Here is a 20,440-nt window from a genome sequence, read left to right on the forward strand (position 1 = left end):
TGAACCCAGTGGGCAGGGATTGCAGTGAGCCAAGATCACGCCACTGCACTCCACCCTGGGCAATAGAGTGAGACTTAGTCTCAAAAAAGAAAAAACATAACATCTTGCCTCTGACTTGGCATGACCCTATGAGGACATCCCCAGCACATGCATCTCAGGGGAGGAAGCAGATTCACCCACTGTCTACCAGCCACTGACTGATTCTTGGGTGGTTTGGCAGTTACACATGGTTCGGCAGCCTTGGCTAGACAGCAGAGTTTGCCATTTTTTTTTAAACCTTCACTTTGGAAGAGGAAATAAAGGTGCCAGTCCTCTTGAAAGCCCTGTCTTTGAAAACTCACTTTTTAACCCATGGTTTCTTGCCAAACCAGTATTTGGGATATGGTGTTATGCAGTGTTTTGTTCTGCTGTGGATGTTACTGGTTTCCTTAACAGTAGAAATATCTCTGTGAATTAGGTCTTGACAAGTAAAAACCTTTTCCATCGGCCTTTACTGTTGTTGGGTATGTATGCGCTGTTTTTGGTTTGTTTGTTTGTTTGTTTGTTTGTTTGTTTGAGGTAGGGTCTCTCGCTGTCACCCATGCTGAAGTGCAGTGGCCTTAACCTCCTGGGCTCAAGCAATTCCCATCCCGTCCCATCCCATCCTATCCCATCCCCACTCCGCCCCAGCCTCAGCCTTCTGAGTAACTGGGCCTACAAGCACACACCACCACACCTGGCTAATTTTGTAGAGACAGGGTTTCGCCATGTTGCCCAGGCTGGTCTGCAACTCCTAGCTCAAGCAATCCTCCCACCTTGGCCTTCCAAAGTGCTGGGATTACAGGCTATGTGTGCTTTGAAAATGACAAATGTGAAAATCTCTAGACATTTTACCTGACATTGTCTCCTGTAAGACTAGAATGTGACCACATTTTCAGCTCAGAAGACACCAACAGGACCTTGAGGCAAATTTACACGCTGAAAAAGCAGCCATACACTGTTGAAATCAGAATGTGGCAGCCTTTCAACTGGAGAAGGAGGATTTGTGAGTTCCCATATTAATATTAAATGCAAAAATCTTTGTTCATGCAACATTAAGGTTATAAATGTTCACATGCCAAAATTGGGAAACAGCAGAAAATAAGATTCTCATGGTGACATCTGTTGTCTGCTGTAGTACATGTTCCATAATACAGTGTATGGTTAAAGACCGATTCGTTCTGCAAAGCCTTTGGTATGTAGTGTGGTTAAGAACCTGAACCTCAGCATGTGGGGAGGCAGGGGGATGAGGTGAAGAGGGAGCTGAGCTGAGACTGACGTCTCCCCAGTCAGAATTTTGCTGGAAGACCTTAGGCAAGCAATTAGCTTGTCTACATCTCAAGTTCTCTATGAACTAGAAGCAATACTATGCCTTCTTCCAGTTCTCCCTAATTCACCAAAGATGAGGCAAAGATTCTGCTGAGGGAAGGTCTCCAAAGACCTTTTGAGGTTGAACTTTTACCATCAAAGTTAGAGGTAACAGCTTTCTGTTATAGGGTAGGAAAGTGTGATGTTTAGTACTGAGTGTCAATTTGATTGGATTGAAGGATGCAAAGTATTGATCCTGGGTGTGCCTGTGTGGGTGTTGCCAAAGGAGATTAACATTTGAGTCAGTGGGCTGGGGAAGGCAGACCCACCCTTAATCTGGTGGGAACAATCTAATCAGCTGCCAGTAAATATAAAGCAGGCAGAAAAACGTGAAAAGGCAAGACTGGCCTAGCCTCCCAGCCTACATCTTTCTCCCATGCTGGATGCTTCCTGCCCTTGAACATCAGACTCCAGGTTCTTCAGTTTTGAGACTCAGACTGGCTCTCCTTGCTCCTCAAGCTTGCAGACAGCCTATTGTGGAACTTGTGATAGTGTAATTTAATACTTAATAAACTCCTCTTTATATATATACACACACACACACACACATATACACACACACACTATTAGTTCTGTCACTCTAGGGAACCCTAAGGGTGCAGTATGCACAGGCTGGGACTTCTCAGCCTTGTCTATGTGGAAGTTATTGACATTAAATTACATATGTATGCATCTATGCATGTTTTCTCTTGCCTATAGCTAGTGGAATTTTAAACAAATCCACAAATATTTATTGTCTATTATATTTAAGATCTATGTAAAGAGAGGGTTGGAAGAGATGCTTTTTAAAGGTGGCCAAGTCATAATGCATGAGAAAAATCAATACACAAACAGCCTACAGTAATACAGGGCACATAACTAGAATGTATTGCATTTCCACTCAGGAGTAAGGTAGTCCTGCCATATTTTCCAGTTTATTATTTGATCTTTCTCTAGTGTTATTTGTAGCCAAAATTTTACATTGATCTTTTTATTTAATTTATTTGAATTCCTTTTCAATTTGAAAATTGAAATGGAAGGAAGACGTCTTTTTTAAATGTAGGTACTTCTTTTGCTCAACTACTTTGGAGTTGAATCATTGAATATTATCTGTTACTTAAAAATATCCCAAGCCAGGCGCAGTGGCTCAGACCTATAATCCCAGCACTTTGGGAGGCCAAGATGGACAGATTGCTTGAGCCCAGGAATTCGAGGCAGCAGTGAGCTATGACCGTGCCACTGCACTCCAGCCTGGGTGACAAAGAGACCCTGTATCTTAAAAAAAAAAAAAAATTATATGTCTATTCCTGGGCTGTTGGATATATATATTTCTGGTTTGTGGGCCAAAAGTCCATTTCCCAATCCTGAAATGACAAATAGAAGTAGCTTAGATTTTTCATTTATTTATATTGACAGTAGTAATGCCATTTCTTTTTTTTTCTTTTTTTTTCCCTTGTGACAACTGAAAACAATAGAATGCCCTGACTTTCATATACAAATGCAATAGTTCAAACTCTTTGTCAATAGGATATGCATTTGGAGTAGGAGTAAATTTACATCAGACCTTCTACACTCTTAACTCCATTCCATTCTTCAACAGGAACATTGTGTTCACAGCAGCTAATGAGGTTGTATTTTGATCTGAGGCCATGAAATGCAGCAGCACTTGCCACCTAGGAAAGAGAAACATTTAACACATGGTATTGGCCTCCTTAGCACCAGGTCCAAAACGAGGTCACCATCTCATAGAAATCTTGAGGCCAGAATCTCAGCCTCAAGGCTATCAGCCTTTATCTACTTTGTCACAGAAAGTAGAGGTTTTTGCAAAGAGGAATGACATACCCCATGGACACAACTAGAGTTGTGTGCAGTGTAAGGAAAGCTGTAGAGTACATGCGCTTCCTAGTTGGGCATCCTGGGTTTAATCCTGGCTCTCCCTCTTACCAGCTATGTAAGAACAAGCTGATTTCTTAATCAATTCTGCGCTTTGATTTGTCTCATCTATAAAATAAGGATAATGAGACCAACCTTAATCTTTTGTTAAGAGGATTAAATGAAATTATGTAAGTAAAACCTGTAGCCTTAGCACAGTGCCCAGAGTAAAATCAGTGCTAAATAAATCTTAGCTATTCACATGTATAATTCCTCTTTCAGCTACACCTAAATCCAAAGTTTTCTCAACCATTAAAGAAAGTATGTGTGTATTCAAATTACTGAGAATGATATAATAGAGATGGCCTATTTTATTTATATAAAAAAAAATATGCCAACTATGCTACTTATTATTACTGGTAACTAATTATCAGTGCTGCCAGTCATTATGACATACATTCATAGGAAAATGCTAATAATCCCTTTCCTCCTCTCCTAGCTAACAAAGTGCTGTGGTCTAAATGTTTATGTCCCCCCATTTCAATTCATACATTAAATTCCTCACCCCTAAAGTGATGCTATTTAGAAGGTGGAGCCTTTGGGAAGTGCTTAGGTCTTGGGAGTGGAGCCCTCATGACTAGGATTAGTGCCCCTCTAAAAGAGGCCCTTATAAAAGACCCCTTGCCTCTTCTGCCATCTGAGGGTAGAGTGAGAAGATGGCTGTCTGTGAGGAAGCAGGACCTTCCCAGACACTGATTCTGCCAGTGCCTTCATCTTGGACTTCTCAGCCTCCAGAACTATGAGAAAAACATTTCTGTGGTTTATAAGCCATTCAGTGTTTTGTTATAGCAGCCTGAATGAACTAAGACACAAAGTATTTCCCAGTCCTGTGTCTGTGATTGCCCGCCTGAGGAAAAATGATTACATAAACCAACAAACAGAAATTCCCATCATATAAAAACATGTAACTCTGCCTAATCAAATAGGTAGGATTTCTGGATCAAAGAGAAAAAATATTTGTGACCACTGTTGCTTTAAAATGTTAAATCTGCCATCAGCTAACAAAAATGTTATAATGTGCTAAAACCCAAGGTCAGGAGAAAGGCAAAGTAGAATAGTTATATTTTCTATTAATACAAAATTCAATAGGTTAGGAGCAGAGAAAGAGGAAGACTGAAAATTTGAAACTGGATGTCGTCACACAAGAATATTGCAGTGTCTGGGAGCTGATAAGGGCTTTAAGGAAATTTAGAAATCTTTAAAGGAAGGGTTGATATGATCAAGGCTTGTTCATAAGAAAAGAAGACTAGAATAATTGAGAATACCAGTGGATTCCAATCTTAGTGAAGAGAACTGCAGAATCCCTAGAGGCTTACTTGAATAATATTTGGAAATGACTGTGACTTGAATTTTAAAAAGAAATATATTCAGTATTCTGTAGGTATGATGCATAGCACATTGCAAAATTTCAGGAGTAAATTAACATTAAAATTTTAGTATTTTAGAAAGTCTGGATTTACTTTCTAAACTCAGAGTATTTCTAGAATACTCTGAGAATTGTTAAATTTTTAATTATAGTGATCTGCTCTTTTCATTTCGTTTATTCCTTTCCTCATTTACTCAGTAAATATTAATATATATTGAAAACCCAGTTCAACAACAAACAAGAGAAAAGAGGAAATTCTTGTATTTGCCCAATGATAATGTTTTTCCTCAAGGTGTTCTTATATGTGCCCATACTTTATAGTAAATTACAGAAGATAACTTTTGGATTTAAAGATGTGCTATCACCTAATACAGTCTTTAGGTAGCTCTGCACTTGAATGCCTGTTATTTTTCTTCACTGGGAAAAGTTGAAAGAACAGACTATAAGGGTCTCATTCTGGAGCAAGTGAAAGCTGACCTGAAATAAGTTTTATGATTAAAATTTACATAATTGGTGCTCAGATTTTTCATATGCAGCAACTCAGTAGATGTAAAGATGTAAAGAAGAGGCCAAAGAGGCTTTGGGTAACAGAAATGAGGCAGAGCCTCCAAATTCCACCATTCTCTCTCCAGGCAGGCCCTGGGGGAAGCATTTAGGTTGCCTCAATAAAGCTCTCTTTAGATTTATGTGATCGCGGATGCTTCTTCTTTATGGTTGGTGAATTTACAGCGGAACAAATCGAGATTGTAACAGACAGAAGATCTGTCTCTCGTGAAATAAATTAGAACCATTAGATTTTCCTCTTTGGTCTTGTAGTATAATGTAATAAATGGTTGAGAGTATGGGCTTTGTAGTCAGACAGATTTGGGTTTGGGAAAGGCTATCACTTACCAGCTAGATGACCTTGAGTTTAGCCACCCTGAACTTGATACTGTTTTTGTTTTCTTGTTTTGTTTTGTTGTAAAATAAGAATGGTAATCATAGTGTCTTAATACATAGTGCTGCTATAAGGTTAAATATTAAACATATGTGTAAAATGCACCATATAGTGACTAATGCAGTGGTCAGTCCTCCATAAATATAAGTTATTGTTTTAATTATGTATGGTCTCCTTAATATACTGTTAACAAACTCCAATATTGTTTTGCATAATAGAGATAAATTGCCAAAATTGGATGAAACTATACACGTTAAGTCTTTATTTGTTGGAATCATGTTCAACTTAACCACAGAGACTTAACCAATTATGGATTTGTTTTCTCCCATAATAAAGAATTCAGAAATAGGCAATGTAAGACTGGTATAGCTATTTGAGGAAAACGTCAAGGACCCACCATTTTATTTTCTGCTCCTCCATTGTTATCGATGGCCTTCATCTTCATGATTGAAAGAGAGCTGCGGTACCTCCAGACAGCCAAGAAGGAGGAGGCAGAGTGAAGGGCAAGTCTTTATAGGAACTACCACCTATATCTCATTGTCCAGAACTGTGTTCCATGACCAGCCTTTAATAGCAATGGAAGCTAGTAAGGAAGGTATGTTTTTAACTGGGCACGTTGCCACCTTGAAACAAAACAAAAACCTGCATATTCTGTTAGACGTTGAGTAAATAAACATCAGTTTCCGTCACAAAGCCAAACAAACTAACAAAAAAGACATAATTTTCAGGCCTGATTATTTTTCTAACAAAGATTTATAAATGGCCTGACCATTGGGACATTCTGAGGGCATTTGCTAAGACCTTAAATCCTACCATCATCATTAAGAAGAGAAGTGGTCACTGGTCTGTGTAATGGGCAAGATAATAACCAGGTCCTTTAGACATGATTCCTGAATCAATATTGTCAGTTTGCTTCCATGTTGTAATATAAAATTAGGTTTACGTTCAGTACAACAGTCCTGATCTTGGTGATGTGATTATGTCATTTATTCAATAAGGTTTTATAGAGGATCCCACTAATCTTGGAAATACAAGTACAGGGAAAACATGGAAGCAATATCCAACTTTTCGTATGTGGATTTTGTAAAGGATTCAGTTATATAGTTTTTTTTTTTAAAGAAATATTGTTATAATGGCAGACATCAATTGGCCTAGATTCTGGCAGTGACTATCTACATTTGGAGACTTAGAGAAGGTCCTGATGGTGCTCAAGTTCTATGTGATCAGCCTCACTGGAATTAGGGGCATCTAGTACTAGCCATTTCTGTTACCCAAGGAATCAAGGTCCAGTTTTCTACTATTGATTTAAAATGACCTGCATAAAGAACCATATATAGAAAACACAGTTATTTACGATACAAATCAATCAGTAAGTATTTTTTAAGCTGTTACCCAGCACTAAGCAAAAAAAAAAAAAAAGGTCACCCAGTTTTCCTGGGACGATTTTTCAGAAGCAGCTGTTTACTAAGCAGTTGGCATTGATTACATATGGCTTAGAGGAGCAGGCAGACTGTGGGTCTGTCTCTGCTCTCCCAGAATCACTAGGCAGATTACCTGGGGTAGTTACTCAGGTTCTCTAGGCCTCAGTTTTCTTATATGTAAAACAGCAACTTTGAAAAAAAATGATTGTTAAGATTCCTCCTTGATCTTGGGTTTGGGGCAGGATGGAGATTTAATTACTGTGGAAACTGTTACTTGACCCCGTGCAAGATGTGGGGTGCCCTGGGGTCTGAGAAGTCCTGGAGTGGCAGGCTTCCTTTTTTGTCCTCCTGAAAATGAAGGAGTTGGATTGGAAGTATCAGAGTCCTCTACTTGATCTAATGCTCTGTCAGAGTTTGATAGAACTGTCACCTGAATTCTATCAGATGGGTTTAATTAATAAAAATTTTTGGAGACATGCTTGATGGGTGTCATCTTCCCAGGGCCTGTGCATGGACCCTCTGAAAGTAGTAATACAAAATTCTACTTTACTAAGTTTGTTAAGCATTGAAGGTTGAAATGAGCCCAAAGATCAAGGCTGTTAAGTCTTTTACATCTAAGAATCTCCACCCAGTGTTTCTAACTGAGCACAGATTGACAAAAACTATTTCTTTTTTCTTTTCTTTTTTTTTCTTTTATTTTTTGAGACAGAGCCTTACTCTGTCACCCAGGCTAGAGTGCAATGGCATGGTCTTAGTTCACTGCAATCTCTGCCTCCGGGTTCAAGCGATTCTCCTACCTCAGCCTCCCGAGCAGCTGGGACTACAGGCACATGCCACCACACTCAGCTAATTTTTGTATTTTTTATAGAGACAGGGTTTCACAGTGTTGGCCAGGCTGGTCTCAAACTCCTGACCTTGTGATCCACACGCCTTGGCCTCCCAAAGTGCTTGTATTACAGGCCTGAGCCACTGCCCCCAGCCGACAAAAACTGTTTCTCAATTCTTCTATCTTAGCAGTTCATTGAGGCAACACCTTGACCTGCAGAAAAGTCTGTTTTTGGGTGAGTGTAATGGTACTTAAAGGGGAAGCTGGTTCCACCAAGACCTGCAGAGAGGTGGTCATAGGGAGCCTAGTAAGTCTGTTAGGACTGGCATGAGCAACACTTCTGGCATCTTGTGCAGGGTCACTAGTAGTAAATGAAATGATGGGACCGGTCACCAGTGCCAGCCATCTGCACTGTGGCTGTTGTTCCAGTACAGCTGTGACACGGCAAGATAGATCCTCTGAGCTGGAAATTCTAAAACGGTAGATGTTGGCAAGTAACCCTAAATTGAAATGACTCTGAAAAAATTAAAAAGGAATGTAGACGAGCTGCAAGCACTGGAACAAAGATATTAACCCCCGAAGAGTCATAAACCACAGCTGACTCTTAGCTTCACAAGCAGCCCTCAGAAGGTGGTAGCTTGTTTTAAGCAGAGGCCATGCAGAACCCATGAAACCAAAGGACAGAGCCAGTAGGGCTAGAGTCTGACCAGAAAGTTCCATGCCCTCTGCTTTCTGCCTGGAAAATGACCTGGTAGGTTTTAACCTATCCAAGACTACAGAGGATTTCAGAATTTCAGTTTGAGGTATGCCTCAAAACAAAACATTCCAGCCTTGATCATGAAAGAAAGAAGTGATCAAAATACCACATGTCACAATGGAAAACCCAAGCGGCCCCAGAGCCTCTTCTTCAGTAATGAGATTTAGTTGATCTGAACAGTTATTTATGCATTGAGGTCATATTTTGGCCAATCTTTTGCTTACAGCTGTCGCCAAATAAAGCCTTCTGTCTTAGCATTTCTTTTACCAAAATCAGGTTGAGAGATGGTTCTTCGAGAGGGCTGTTTTGTCAGAGAATACAGGGATCTTTTCACACAGTAAAATGTGCCCACAAAGCCAAACAATACACCAAATATAGGGTCAAATTATGTTAAAATTGAAAGGAAGCAAACTAAAGTCCTTTCCTTTGTCCCTGTTGTTTTTTGAGGTTTTGCTTATTTGTGTGTTTGTTTAATTTTACCGAAAATGCTCCCCAATGGCAATGAAAGGTTCAAGGGAACTTTCTTCAGTAATACCATGTTTACCTCAGAGAGGACTGGCTTTTAGGACTTCCCTATTTGATCTTCCTCTTGTTCCTTCTTTATTCTAAGTTTTGACATATTAGAGTTTCTAACATCTCTGTGCCTGGAAATATTCTAGGCTTACACTTTTAAGAAGAGAAATGGAGAAAAGTGCTAGTGTCTGTGGATTGTTGCTAAATCTGCACATGTCCATGTGTAACCAGGAGTATTAAACTCAGAGCCAAAGAACAGGAAGAGAAGAAAAATCCCTCCTTTGTTTGTTTGTAGACTTTGGCATTGATTTCATGTGGCTTGGAGGAGCTTGAATGACACCGTGGGTCTGTCTCTGCTCTCCCAGAGTCACTAGCCAGGTTACCTGGGGTAATTACTTAGGTTCTCTTGGCCTCAGTTCCCTAATATATAAAACAGAAAACATTGAACAAGATGATCGTTCAGGTTCCTCCTTGAAGATTTGGGGCAGGATAGAGACTTAGTTACTGTGGAAACTGTTGCCCAACCTTGTGCAAGTTGTGGGTTACCCTGGGGTTGGAGAGGTCTTGGAATATAAGGCTTCATTTTTATCCTCCTGAAAATGAACAAATTGGATCTGAAGATAACTGAGTGCTCTACTTGATATAATGTTTTGTCAAGCAGATTTTGATAGAATTCCCTCCTGAATTCTACGAAATGTGTTTAATTAAGGAAAATTTTTGGAGACATGCTGGATGGGTTTCATCTTCCCAGGACCTATGCGTGAAATGAGACATGTCCCCTTGAATAACTAGGTTATAAGAAGCATAGTTTGCTGTATTGTATTTTGACCAACTAGTCCTCATCATTATGGATGACAGACCTCAGTTCACCATTAATAGGAAGAGCTGAAAGCCTTGTTTTCGGATTGCTAAGATGGGATCGTTCTCCTTACACTGTGTTCCTATTTTTCCAGCTGTACTATAAGGACAAAAGTGCTTAATCCTATACACCTGTTTGCTTCATTTAAAACAAAAACCTATATAAGGAAGAGGAAAAGCCCAAATGACATTCAAGGCAAACATCATAGGTGGAAAAGTGGAGAAAAAACATCTGATCACATAATACCGAGTAGCCAGGAATTTCTGGAAGCAATTTATGGTTATCCCCGGGATCAGAACATAAGAGTGTGAAAAGAAATAAAACGCTTTATAAGAGACAAAATCCTATGAGACTCCATACAAAAAAAGAGGTTACCATTAGACAAGTATTTCTAAAAGAAATGAAGAGAATCTTAAGTATACATTCAAGCTACTTAAAATAATGAAACAAATGCTAAGGGATAGGGGAATCAAGATGAAGAGTAGCAAAAATTTAAAAATAGTACCCATATTCCAAGCTGTTTTGTGACTTTGGAACTAACTTAAAAGCAGTTATTGATATGTGCACTTTTCTGTTACATATATTATGCTTCATAAAAAGTTTTTTTAAAGGAAATTCCTGAGTAATCTAAAAGAAGCTTTTAAGGTTTTTCTTTCCCAACAGAAGAAGATAATTAAGATGGAAATGTGTTCGGCTGGCTGTACACTTGTTGCTGTTGATAATTAATGTGGAGAGTTCTTCACAGGATGGGGGATTTTGGGAATTAAAGCCTGTCAAAAGGTGGAACCTAATGTTCAAAGTCCTAAGACCAAGAGGAACCATAGGAAGGGCCTTCAGTTAAGAATGTTACAAGTAACAGAAAACCCAACCAACGGTGGCTGAAACAAACAGGGACTTATTTCCCTCACGAAACAAGAAGTCCAGAAGTGGGTGGTTGCTGGTGTTCATTCAGCTACTGAGAAATGTCACAGAGGACTGTATTAGTCAGTTCCTGCAGTGCTATCAAGAAATACCTGAGACTGGGTAATTTATAAAGAAAGGGGTTGAATTGGCTCACAGTTCCATAGGCTGTACAGGAAGCATGATGCTGGCATCTGCTTGGCTTCTGGGGAGGCCTCAGGAAGCTTCCGGTCATAGTGGAAGGTGAAGGGGAAGCAGGCACATGTTACATGGCCAGAGCAGTAGGAATAGAGAAGGGGAAGGTGCTGCACACTTTTAAACAACCAGATCTTGTGAGAACTCACTCACTATCATGAGAACAGCACCAGAGAGACCATGCTAAACCATTCATGAGAACTCCACCCCTAATGACCCAGTCACCTCCCACCAAGCCCCACCTCCAATACTGGGAATTACAATTTGACATGAGATTTGGGCAGGGACACAGAACCAAACCATATCAAGGACCTATACTTTTCCCATCTTTCCCTTTCTCCATCTTTGGCAGTTGGCTTTTGTCTTCATGCCTCATATTCACAAAATGGCTGCCAGAGTCCTAACCATTTCTTCTGTGATCAAGGCTGGAAAAGAGAAAGGGGCAATACTAGTCATATCCTTCATTTTAACGGAAACGCAAAAGCCTTCTCAGAACTTTGGCACATGGCTACCCCAGCTGCTTCCATGGCTGGAGAAGTCAGGGGATAAGGAAAGTTGACAATGACTGTTGGGTTAACTGACAAATAGCAACTGCCAGAGTTCATCATAAAGGGAATCATCTTGTGGCTTGATGCTATTGGGAAGAGGTAAGAATTTAGAGCCTTTGGAGGTATGGCTCAGGACTGCAAACATTTCCACTAATAGAATCATGAAAGCAGTTAGTGAATTGAGTTAAAACAGTAATTCAAAAGGCAGGTAGCCTGATTTTTCATTCTGAATTGGCCATGGGCCTTAATGAATGCTACTAAATTATTAGTCTTTTGCTCTATAAAATAAGAATAATGTCTATTCTCTGCCTTACTTGGACCCTTTTATTCAGTCATTCATTTACTCAACAAATATATACTAAGCACCTCTTATGTAGCAGAGATTGTGCTAATGCTGAGGATACACAAATAAATAATGCAGAACCCTTCCCCCAGGGGAGGGAGGCCAGGGGACGTGTTGACTGAGCACTGCTTCACGTTGGACTATACTGGGTGTTTTATATGTATGTGTGTATATATATATATATATATATATATAGCTTATAGAAGATATGTAAACAAGTGATATAACAGGTAAAGTGGTACAATGGAAATATTCATAAAAGTGCCCTGGGACAGAGCAGGGGAAATGACTAAATCTTCCTTGGGAATTGGGCAGGGCTTCACTAAGGAGATGAAATCTGAGATGGGGCTTCAAATTGAGTCTGAGTTTATTGTACAGAAGTAGTTGTGGGGAGTAACTGTTGGTGGAGGAACAGTTGATTCAAAAGCAATGATACTTAAAAGGGAATTGTTTGTTCCTGAAAAGTCAAGCAGTCTACTTTGCCAAGCATTTGGGTGGTGGGAGGTGGCCAGAGCCAGGCCATGAAGGACTCAGAAGCCAGAAGTGTGGCCTTGAGGAGCCATTGGCATACAGAACAAGACATGATGAGATTTGTGCTTTCATCATTTTCTAAGACCAGTGGAAGGAATCAGACAGTTCATGATGCTTCAACTTCTTGAGTACATGACTGATACTTGAAGGATTTATTAAGATGCTTATCTATTTTTAATTGCATCTACTTGTTTGGTATTTGACCCAATTCATTCATTCTTGTTATGAATGTATTAAGAGACCCTGCACCCTCTTGACCTCTCCTTATAATTATTACCATTATCGTTCTTGGAAGCACTGTTTTTATTATACACTGAAAAGGAGCTACTGATATACTGAAATTCACTGCACAGCTGAAATGCCCACTGCTTGGACTCAAGGACAGCCGTCTAAGAGTAGTTCTTGTTCTCAGAAGTTCAACTTCCTTTTTTTAATTCTCTTCCCCTTGAGAGGTTTTTAGTCACACATTTCTACTTTAATAAGAGCAACTCTTCTCCCTAAGGCCCCAAGTGCTACGTTTTAACAAACACAGATAAATCAATTCATGTGCTTTATCAGTGTTGGGATTACTGGCAGGTGCCTCACAGCGAACATTATTGCAGTTTCACCATCATTTCCCCTCCTCCCCTTTCCAGACATACATTCATATTTGTTTCTTCTTCCCTTAGATTACCCTATCTGGAAAATCATTCAAATGAAAATTGATCCCATTGATTTATCCACATACAGGTGGAAGCCTGTATTGGGAAGCAGTTTTAACCAAATTGTGTGAAATAAAGTTCTTTCTTCTGATGTTTTCTCTGACTCGTGTTGTGAGCATTTTCATCTGCTTAGATTGTGAGAAGTTCTTACCACCATTCAATTATCACCACATGGTGTCCAGTTCTAAATGCAGCACTGTGCTTTAAGGAGATTTGCAATGATTTACTGAGGTAGAAGACAAGATATTAACTTAATGTATCATTTGTCTTCGTCTTCAAAGTGAGGTGAAAGGCCTATCAGTGGCCCATTCAAGTGTCCTTTTAGAAGTGTCTCCTTCCCTCTTCCTGGTGTTCTCTGTCACCTATTTTATGACATTATCATAGAAGGAATGTTTATATAATCTGGTACAGTTCCACAAGAAGAAACATGAATTAGGATTAAAGGTAATCCTAGGGATAAGAATGAGAAAATAAAAACTCTTTAAGATGATTACAGAATGTATTAAAGTCCGTTTGTTTCGTTCATGGCTATGAATTATGGGTGGACAACTTGTGGCACTCACTGTTTTCCCAAATGTGAGACCTTTGGGGAAATTCTGGTTCATTCTTGCATTAGGGAATTTTCTGTGGCACAGTGTGCGGTAGTCATCACTGAGTCTACTTAGCACAAATTCCTCATTAAGGATTTTGCTCAAACTGGAATGAAGAGCAAAGCTTTCTTCTTAAAGAGAATGAAAGTATATTTCCTTTCAAGGGATAGCACCATTTGTTTTCACATCAGAATCTGAGACTTACAATTTTTTTTTTTTTTTTTTTTTTTGAGACAGCGTCTCACTCTGTCACCCAGGCTGGAGTGCAGTGGTGTGATCTCAGCTCGCTGCAACCTCCGCTTCCCAGGTTCAAGCGATTCTCATGCCTCAGCCTCTGAAGTAGCTGGGATTACAGGCACCCGCCATGATGCCCAGCTAATCTTTGTATTTTTAGTAGAAACAAGGTTTCACCATGTTGGCCAGGCTGGTCTTGAACTTTGCAGCTCAAGTGATCTACTCGCCTCAGCCTCCCAAAATGCTGGGATTACAAGTGTGAGTGACCAAGCCCAGCCTACAATCCTTTATTTACTGTCTTGTGGCAAGAGCCTATGTTTCTGGAATTTTAACATGCAAGTCAGGCAACTCTTTCAACAAGTATTTATTGAGTATCTGCTGTATACTGGGCACAGTGCTGTCAACTGACTAGAGGGTTAGTTGGCTGGTCTTCAGTGATGAAAGACAGAAAATACTGAAGATTTGACGGGTGTTGGAATCCACTTGCCACCACAGCTTTCAAGAATGGCCTTCTTAGAGACAGGAAATGAGCATGAAAACCAGTTGCGGAGACTCATTTGCAGTTACTAGCCACGTTCTTCAGAGGGAAGGCTCTGCTGAAATTCTGAATGTTGACTAACAGAAAATGTATTCTTGTTGCCTTATTTCTCATGATGCTTTGTTCTTTTGACCCAGAAACAGAAAAGATAGTCCTAGAGGCAGGGAATGGATTACCATCCTGGAAATTCAATGACCAACTTTTTCCCTGTGACGTGTGTGGGAAAGTGTTTGGCCGACAGCAGACCTTGTCCCGACACCTGTCGCTGCACACAGGTGAGTGAGTGGGGCCTGGGCTGTCAGCCCTCCATGCTCCATCACCAACTTCTTTACTCTCCAGAAGCTGAGTTTCTCTAAGAGAGGCGTTACAGGAAGCGCTGGGAATGTGTTTATCCTGACATTTTCAAGCCGTTTTGCCTGGCATGTTTAAAGAAGACCTTGGAAAGGCTTTTTTATTTGTATTGAAAGGGTTCATTGAGTTCCAAGTAGGACTGATGAGAAAATATACACAATTTAGGTTTATTCCGGTAAAATTCCTAAATTCTGTAAAAAAAAAAAATGTATTGAGCTCATCCTGAGAGTGCAGGACAGGGGGACACACTCCATCTTACTGGTTTTATCTTATTGTGATGGGTCAGAGCAGCTGGGGAAAAGGCACCTCGGTGGAGAAACAGCTTCTGCCTTTATTTACATGTAATTGTGGAGAAATATGGTTGGTTCTGAGAGATGGGAAAGGGAAGGCAACCAAGTTAACAAGGAGGAATAAATAGTAACTTAGTCCACACAGCAAAAATAATTGAAGACAAAAAGACATAAGGTAAAATCAGTAGTAAACATAAAGCAAGATGGAAATAATAAAATCAGACATTTCCATTTTTACATTGAAATCAGGTTTTTAAGTAATCCAGATGTATCTTCTTTACAGGGAACACAAAAACAAAATGATAAAGAAAAGTTCAAAATAAAGGTTTCATACATCACACAAAATTTAAAAAGCAAGACAGGAAGAATTAATAGGACAAGATTAATTTTGTCTTTTTTTTCCTCCCCAGACAGGGTCTTGCTCTGACACCCAGGCTGGAGTGCAGTGGCTCCATCCCAGCTCACTGCAACCTCTGCCTCCCGGGTTCAAGCGATCCTTCCATCTCAGCTTTCTGAGTAGCTGGGACTACAGGTGCACGCTGCCACTATGCCTGGCTAATTTTTTAATAAAAGGTTTTTGTTGTCAGGCATGGTGGCTCACACCTATAATCCCAACACTTTAGGAGGCCAAGGCGGGTGGATCACCTGAGGTCAGGAGTTTGAGACCAGCCTGGCCAAAGTAGTGAAACCCCATCTCTACTAAAAATACAAAAATTAGCCGGGTGTGGTGGCGTGCGCTTGTAATCCCAGCTACTCAGGAGGCTGAGGCAGGAGAATCGCTTGAACCCGGGAGGTGGAAGTTGCAGTGAGCCAAGATCGCACCACTACACTCCAACCTGAGTGACAAGAGTGAAACTCAGTCTCAAAAAAAACAAAAAGTTTTTTGTAGAAACGGGGTTTCACCATGCTGCCCAGACTAGTGTCTTTTCTCTTTATATTTTTAATATTTTTAATCTTAAATTCCACTAAAGACAAAATTTAGTTATATACTTAGCCACAAAGAATACTTTAACATGTTCAAAAAAGTGGAGTTTTATAAGGTCACATTCTCTGAGCATACTTAGATGAAATTTTAAATAAGTAAGGGTCAATAAAACGTCCTGCCTAATTGGACCAAAGAAAAAGGGAGAAAATAAAGATTCAAATAACAGACATCTAAAAGGAATGAAACAGAGAACACTTCATACGTAAACCGGGAGCAAACAGCAAGAGCTCTAGTCAGAGGAAATTTATAGACGTAAACATTTTAATTAGAGAAAGACAAAAATAGAGGAACTTAACAGTCATCTTAAGGAATTGATGAAACAACAAAGTCTAGAAAGAAGATGGCCATAAAATAGATAAATCCTTTTAAGCCTGATTAAGAAAATGAAGCAAAAATACTCAAAATTAGGAATGAAAAAGGAAGCCTAATCATCAGTGTGGAAGATGTTAAAGAATTACTGGAGAATAATGAAGCTCTAAGAAAAAAAGCTGAACACTTAGATAACATAGATCATTTAAACAGAATGACTAAAATTGACCCAAAGTGGGGGGAGGGGGAGACTTGAATCAATCAGTTCCCAAAGGGAAATTTGGAAAAATTATGAAGGACGTATCATTAATAAAGGCATCAGGTCCAGAAGTTTTCCCTGGTGAGTTCCTTCTAACCTTTTGAGAAGAGGAAATTCCGACATTGTTAAACCTTTCCAAATGATAGAAAAAGATTTTTAAAGCTCCACAGTTTCACTTTATGGAGGATGCATAACCTTAATAACAAAACTTACCAACCTCACTTATGCATACAAACGCAAAACTTCTAAAGAAAGGACACATTTTATCTGGATGGTAGGGCTCCTCCCCTGACCCTGCGGAGCCCAGATGCCAGCCCTTCAGGATGTTGGGGACCACCTATAATAATAATGGTCTCATATTTTGTTTCCGTGTTCTTCTCTGTGAACTAAAGAAGACAGGTATTTTCTTTAAGCCGGGCTCAGTAATACCAAGTAAGCATCAAGGATAGAACACTGGAGTTGTTCTTTCCTTCATCTTCTGCTATTACCTTTATCTGTATGATGAAAGCAAAGCCTGCTCCTTTTACTTTAATTTGCTTGATTAATCAAACGAATTCAGAATGCCACTCTGGAAATGATACTGAAACATTTGTCAGTTTTATGAGAGGGTTTCCATTAAGAAATTAATAGAAATTCTTTATTTTATTTATGTAAAATGAAATTTCCAATTAAATTATTTCACACAGCATTTTTTCCCCTTAATTTCATTAGTTTTCTTTTTTATTATTATTTCTTGGCTGACCCAAGCCAGGAGCTTAGGGAAAATGATGAGGCCTCTTTTACACTGCAGTCCTGCAAATGCTGTGTTTCATTCCCCCTCCCCTGCTCAGCACCCACCCACTACTGAAACATGGGGTGCACACACACACACACTTGTTCACGCACAAAATATTATTTTGGCCTGTATGGGGCTTACCTTATCAGGAAAAGGGGCTGTGGGTGTCCAGGAAAAAAAAAAAAAGACAGGCTATCTATTCTAGTTGCCCTGGGACTTTTTTTTCTTTTTTTGTTTTGTTTTGTTTTGTTTGAGACAAGGTTTACCTCTGTCACCCAGGCAAGAGTGCAGTGATGTGATCATGGTTCACTGTAACCTTGACCTCCTGGGCTCAAGGAATCCTCACACCTCCTCCTCCGAAGTAGCTGGGGCTACAGGCCTGTGCCACCACGCCTGGCTAATTTTTTAAAAAAATTTTGTAGAGACGGAGTCTCGCTGTGATGCCCAGGCTGGTCTCAAGCTCCTGTCGTTAAGGGATCTTTCTGCCTCCGCCTCCCAAAGTGCTAGAATTACAGGTGTGAGCCACAGTGCCCAGCCGGAGATATTTAAAAGTACTAATACAGGAGTGACCTGCTGGGCAAAAACTTTTAGATACTTACAATTCCAAGGCATTACCATTGTTGCCATCTGAGATGTGACTTGAACCATTCTTTCCTTTATACCTTTAAGTGATTCTTACAAGGTGTTGGGACTTCCTTTTTGAAAACGATTTGGGCTTTTTCCTGTTCCTTCTCCCCCAGAGGAAAGAAAATACAAATGCCACTTGTGCCCCTATGCTGCTAAGTGCCGTGCAAATCTGAACCAGCACTTGACTGTCCATTCCGTGAAGCTGGTGAGTACAGACACCGAGGACATTGTCAGCGCCGTCACCTCTGAAGGCAGTGACGGGAAGAAACATCCTTATTATTACAGGTGAGTTGCAGATGGAACATGCTAGTCTGCCTTTCTCAGACTCTTGGCTTCAACATTTCCTACCTGTCTGCTGTGGGCATACATCACGAGGCTCCTTTTCTCAGTCATAGCCTGGCCTTCATTTGCGTAATTTCGTTGCTTAGATTGAGCCCTGCAGTTGCACAGACTCCTCTCTTGGCTTGGGTGCCCCTGGTAGTATTAATTGAAAGAGAAATGATCTTAGAGGTGGCTCTCTGGGGTGGAGCTCCAGACAGTGACTGGGCTCTGGGGACGATGAATTTTTAGGTCTGTTCCGCTCAGAAGCTCCAACCTTTGTAACTGAGTGTGTTGCTGCTCCCTAAGAATTGCTTAAAAAAAAAAAAAAAAAAAAAAAGCTGAGGAAATGTAAATCTGAGAACCCCAGAGAAATAGCCCAGAGGCATTACATATTTCCCCTTGGCTGTATCACCCTTTAGTACCTGGATTTTAATTTTATGTTTCGTTTCTGTATTCAATCATGAATCAATATTGGTTTGATGGTCATAAAACCCCCAAGTTTCTGGCTGTCTATCAGATCTTGCCCTAGAGATATGCCATACTGATTGGTGGAAACTTCCTTTTGCAGGAATGTCTCTAGGGATGGGTGGCTTCTATCAGAAGTTGTCCCAGATAGAGTAGCCTCTTGCTTGGAGTGCCATGCAACAAACTGTATGTGCTTTCATTGCTACTAGGGAAGGTTTCCAGAGCCAGAGAGAGGCTCCTGGGCTGTGAGGTGCTCTCTGAGTTTATCAGTGTACCAGCACCACTAAATACCTTGGCAACGCTACCCCGCATCTCTTTGCCCAAAGGAAATCAGTTAGGTGATGTGCAGCATCTGGAATCCATGGTTTTAAATTAACTTTATGATGATTTAGCATCGTGATAATACATATGTGATTGTTACATGATGCTGGGCCTTAGTCTGTTTGGCACAGTGACTACTTTAGAGGCATCCCAGAAAGCAGAAGAATTTTCTAATGTAAAACCTTTTGGTGGAAAGACAAATGTGTTTCAAATTCCAGTATTCTTGAGTGTACTGTGTATAAATGGACAGCCCACATTTAGAAGTATGTGTCACCCTTTTCTCTCCCCCTCTTTTCTTTTACCCTTTCATGTAGTTGTCACGTGTGTGGATTTGAGACAGAGCTCAATGTCCAGTTTGTCAGCCACATGTCACTCCACGTGGACAAGGAGCAGTGGATGTTTTCAATCTGCTGCACTGCTTGCGACTTCGTCACCATGGAGGAAGCAGAAATAAAGACTCACATTGGCACCAAGCACACAGGTGACCATTCCTGTCTGTCCTTCTCACACTCCTCCTCCATCCCCTGCACCCCAGAGCACCTGCCACCTGGGCGAAGCATCCCCACCACCCTGAGACATTGCCCTTTCCTTCCGTGGAAGGAAGGACTTTCCCAAGGCATGAGAGCCACATTGCCCTGTAGTCATAATACTGTTTCCTGGCATGCCTTGTGCCTCACTGCTCTGAAAGACTCCCAAGTTCAGATGTGGTTGAGAGGTGCTGAGCTCTTTGCTTGTTGCTCATCCTGATCCTCTTCTTCATCACCATGTGTGATAGTCTTTCAATGCCCCAGTCTTACGCCTTTGCACACTGGCTCTCATTTAAGCCCCTAGCAACCCTCTAAGCGAATACTACTGTTATCACACTGCACAGTACAGGTGAAGAAACAGGCTTAACGGAGGTGGGGTATTCCATCCAAGGTCAGCAACTAGGGGTTGCTGCAGTCACTAGTTTCAGTGACTACTGAAACTCAGCCCAGAACAGTTTTCATTCCAGAGCTTGCTCTCTGTATCATTGCTGTTCTGACAGCCCCGAGAAACACTTGGCAGAGCTTTGAACCTTTCTGTTTTCCCGTGCCAGGGCACTGCACACCTACTTCTGTAGGCTCCGTTCCTCTCCAGTGAAACTGCAGCCCTGACGCTCTCCTTAATGACGCATGGCATGTGTGTTCATGGCCAAAGAA

General features: G+C 40.6%; 1 protein-coding gene across 13 annotated transcripts in view; it reads left to right on the plus strand.

The window, feature by feature from the left end:
- ZNF827 (zinc finger protein 827) overlaps positions 1-20,440 on the plus strand; it is a 174,621-nt gene that overhangs the window by 137,915 nt on the left and 16,266 nt on the right. For 12 of the 13 annotated variants that reach the window (XR_004182667.1, XM_017959093.3, XM_021938834.2 and 9 more), the window contains 3 exons: positions 14,694-14,831; positions 18,266-18,437; positions 19,574-19,740. Coding sequence is in view for 12 of the 13 variants with exons in the window: in XM_017959093.3 (XP_017814582.1) it covers positions 14,694-14,831; positions 18,266-18,437; positions 19,574-19,740 (477 nt within the window). In the remaining variant the exon portion in view is untranslated. The remainder of the gene's footprint in view (positions 1-14,693; positions 14,832-18,265; positions 18,438-19,573; positions 19,741-20,440) is intronic. The other variant, XM_021938833.2, reaches the window with a different exon arrangement.

Source organism: Papio anubis, chromosome 3, assembly GCF_008728515.1.
Source record: "Papio anubis isolate 15944 chromosome 3, Panubis1.0, whole genome shotgun sequence".
In the NCBI taxonomy this organism is placed as follows: Eukaryota; Metazoa; Chordata; class Mammalia; order Primates; family Cercopithecidae; genus Papio; species Papio anubis.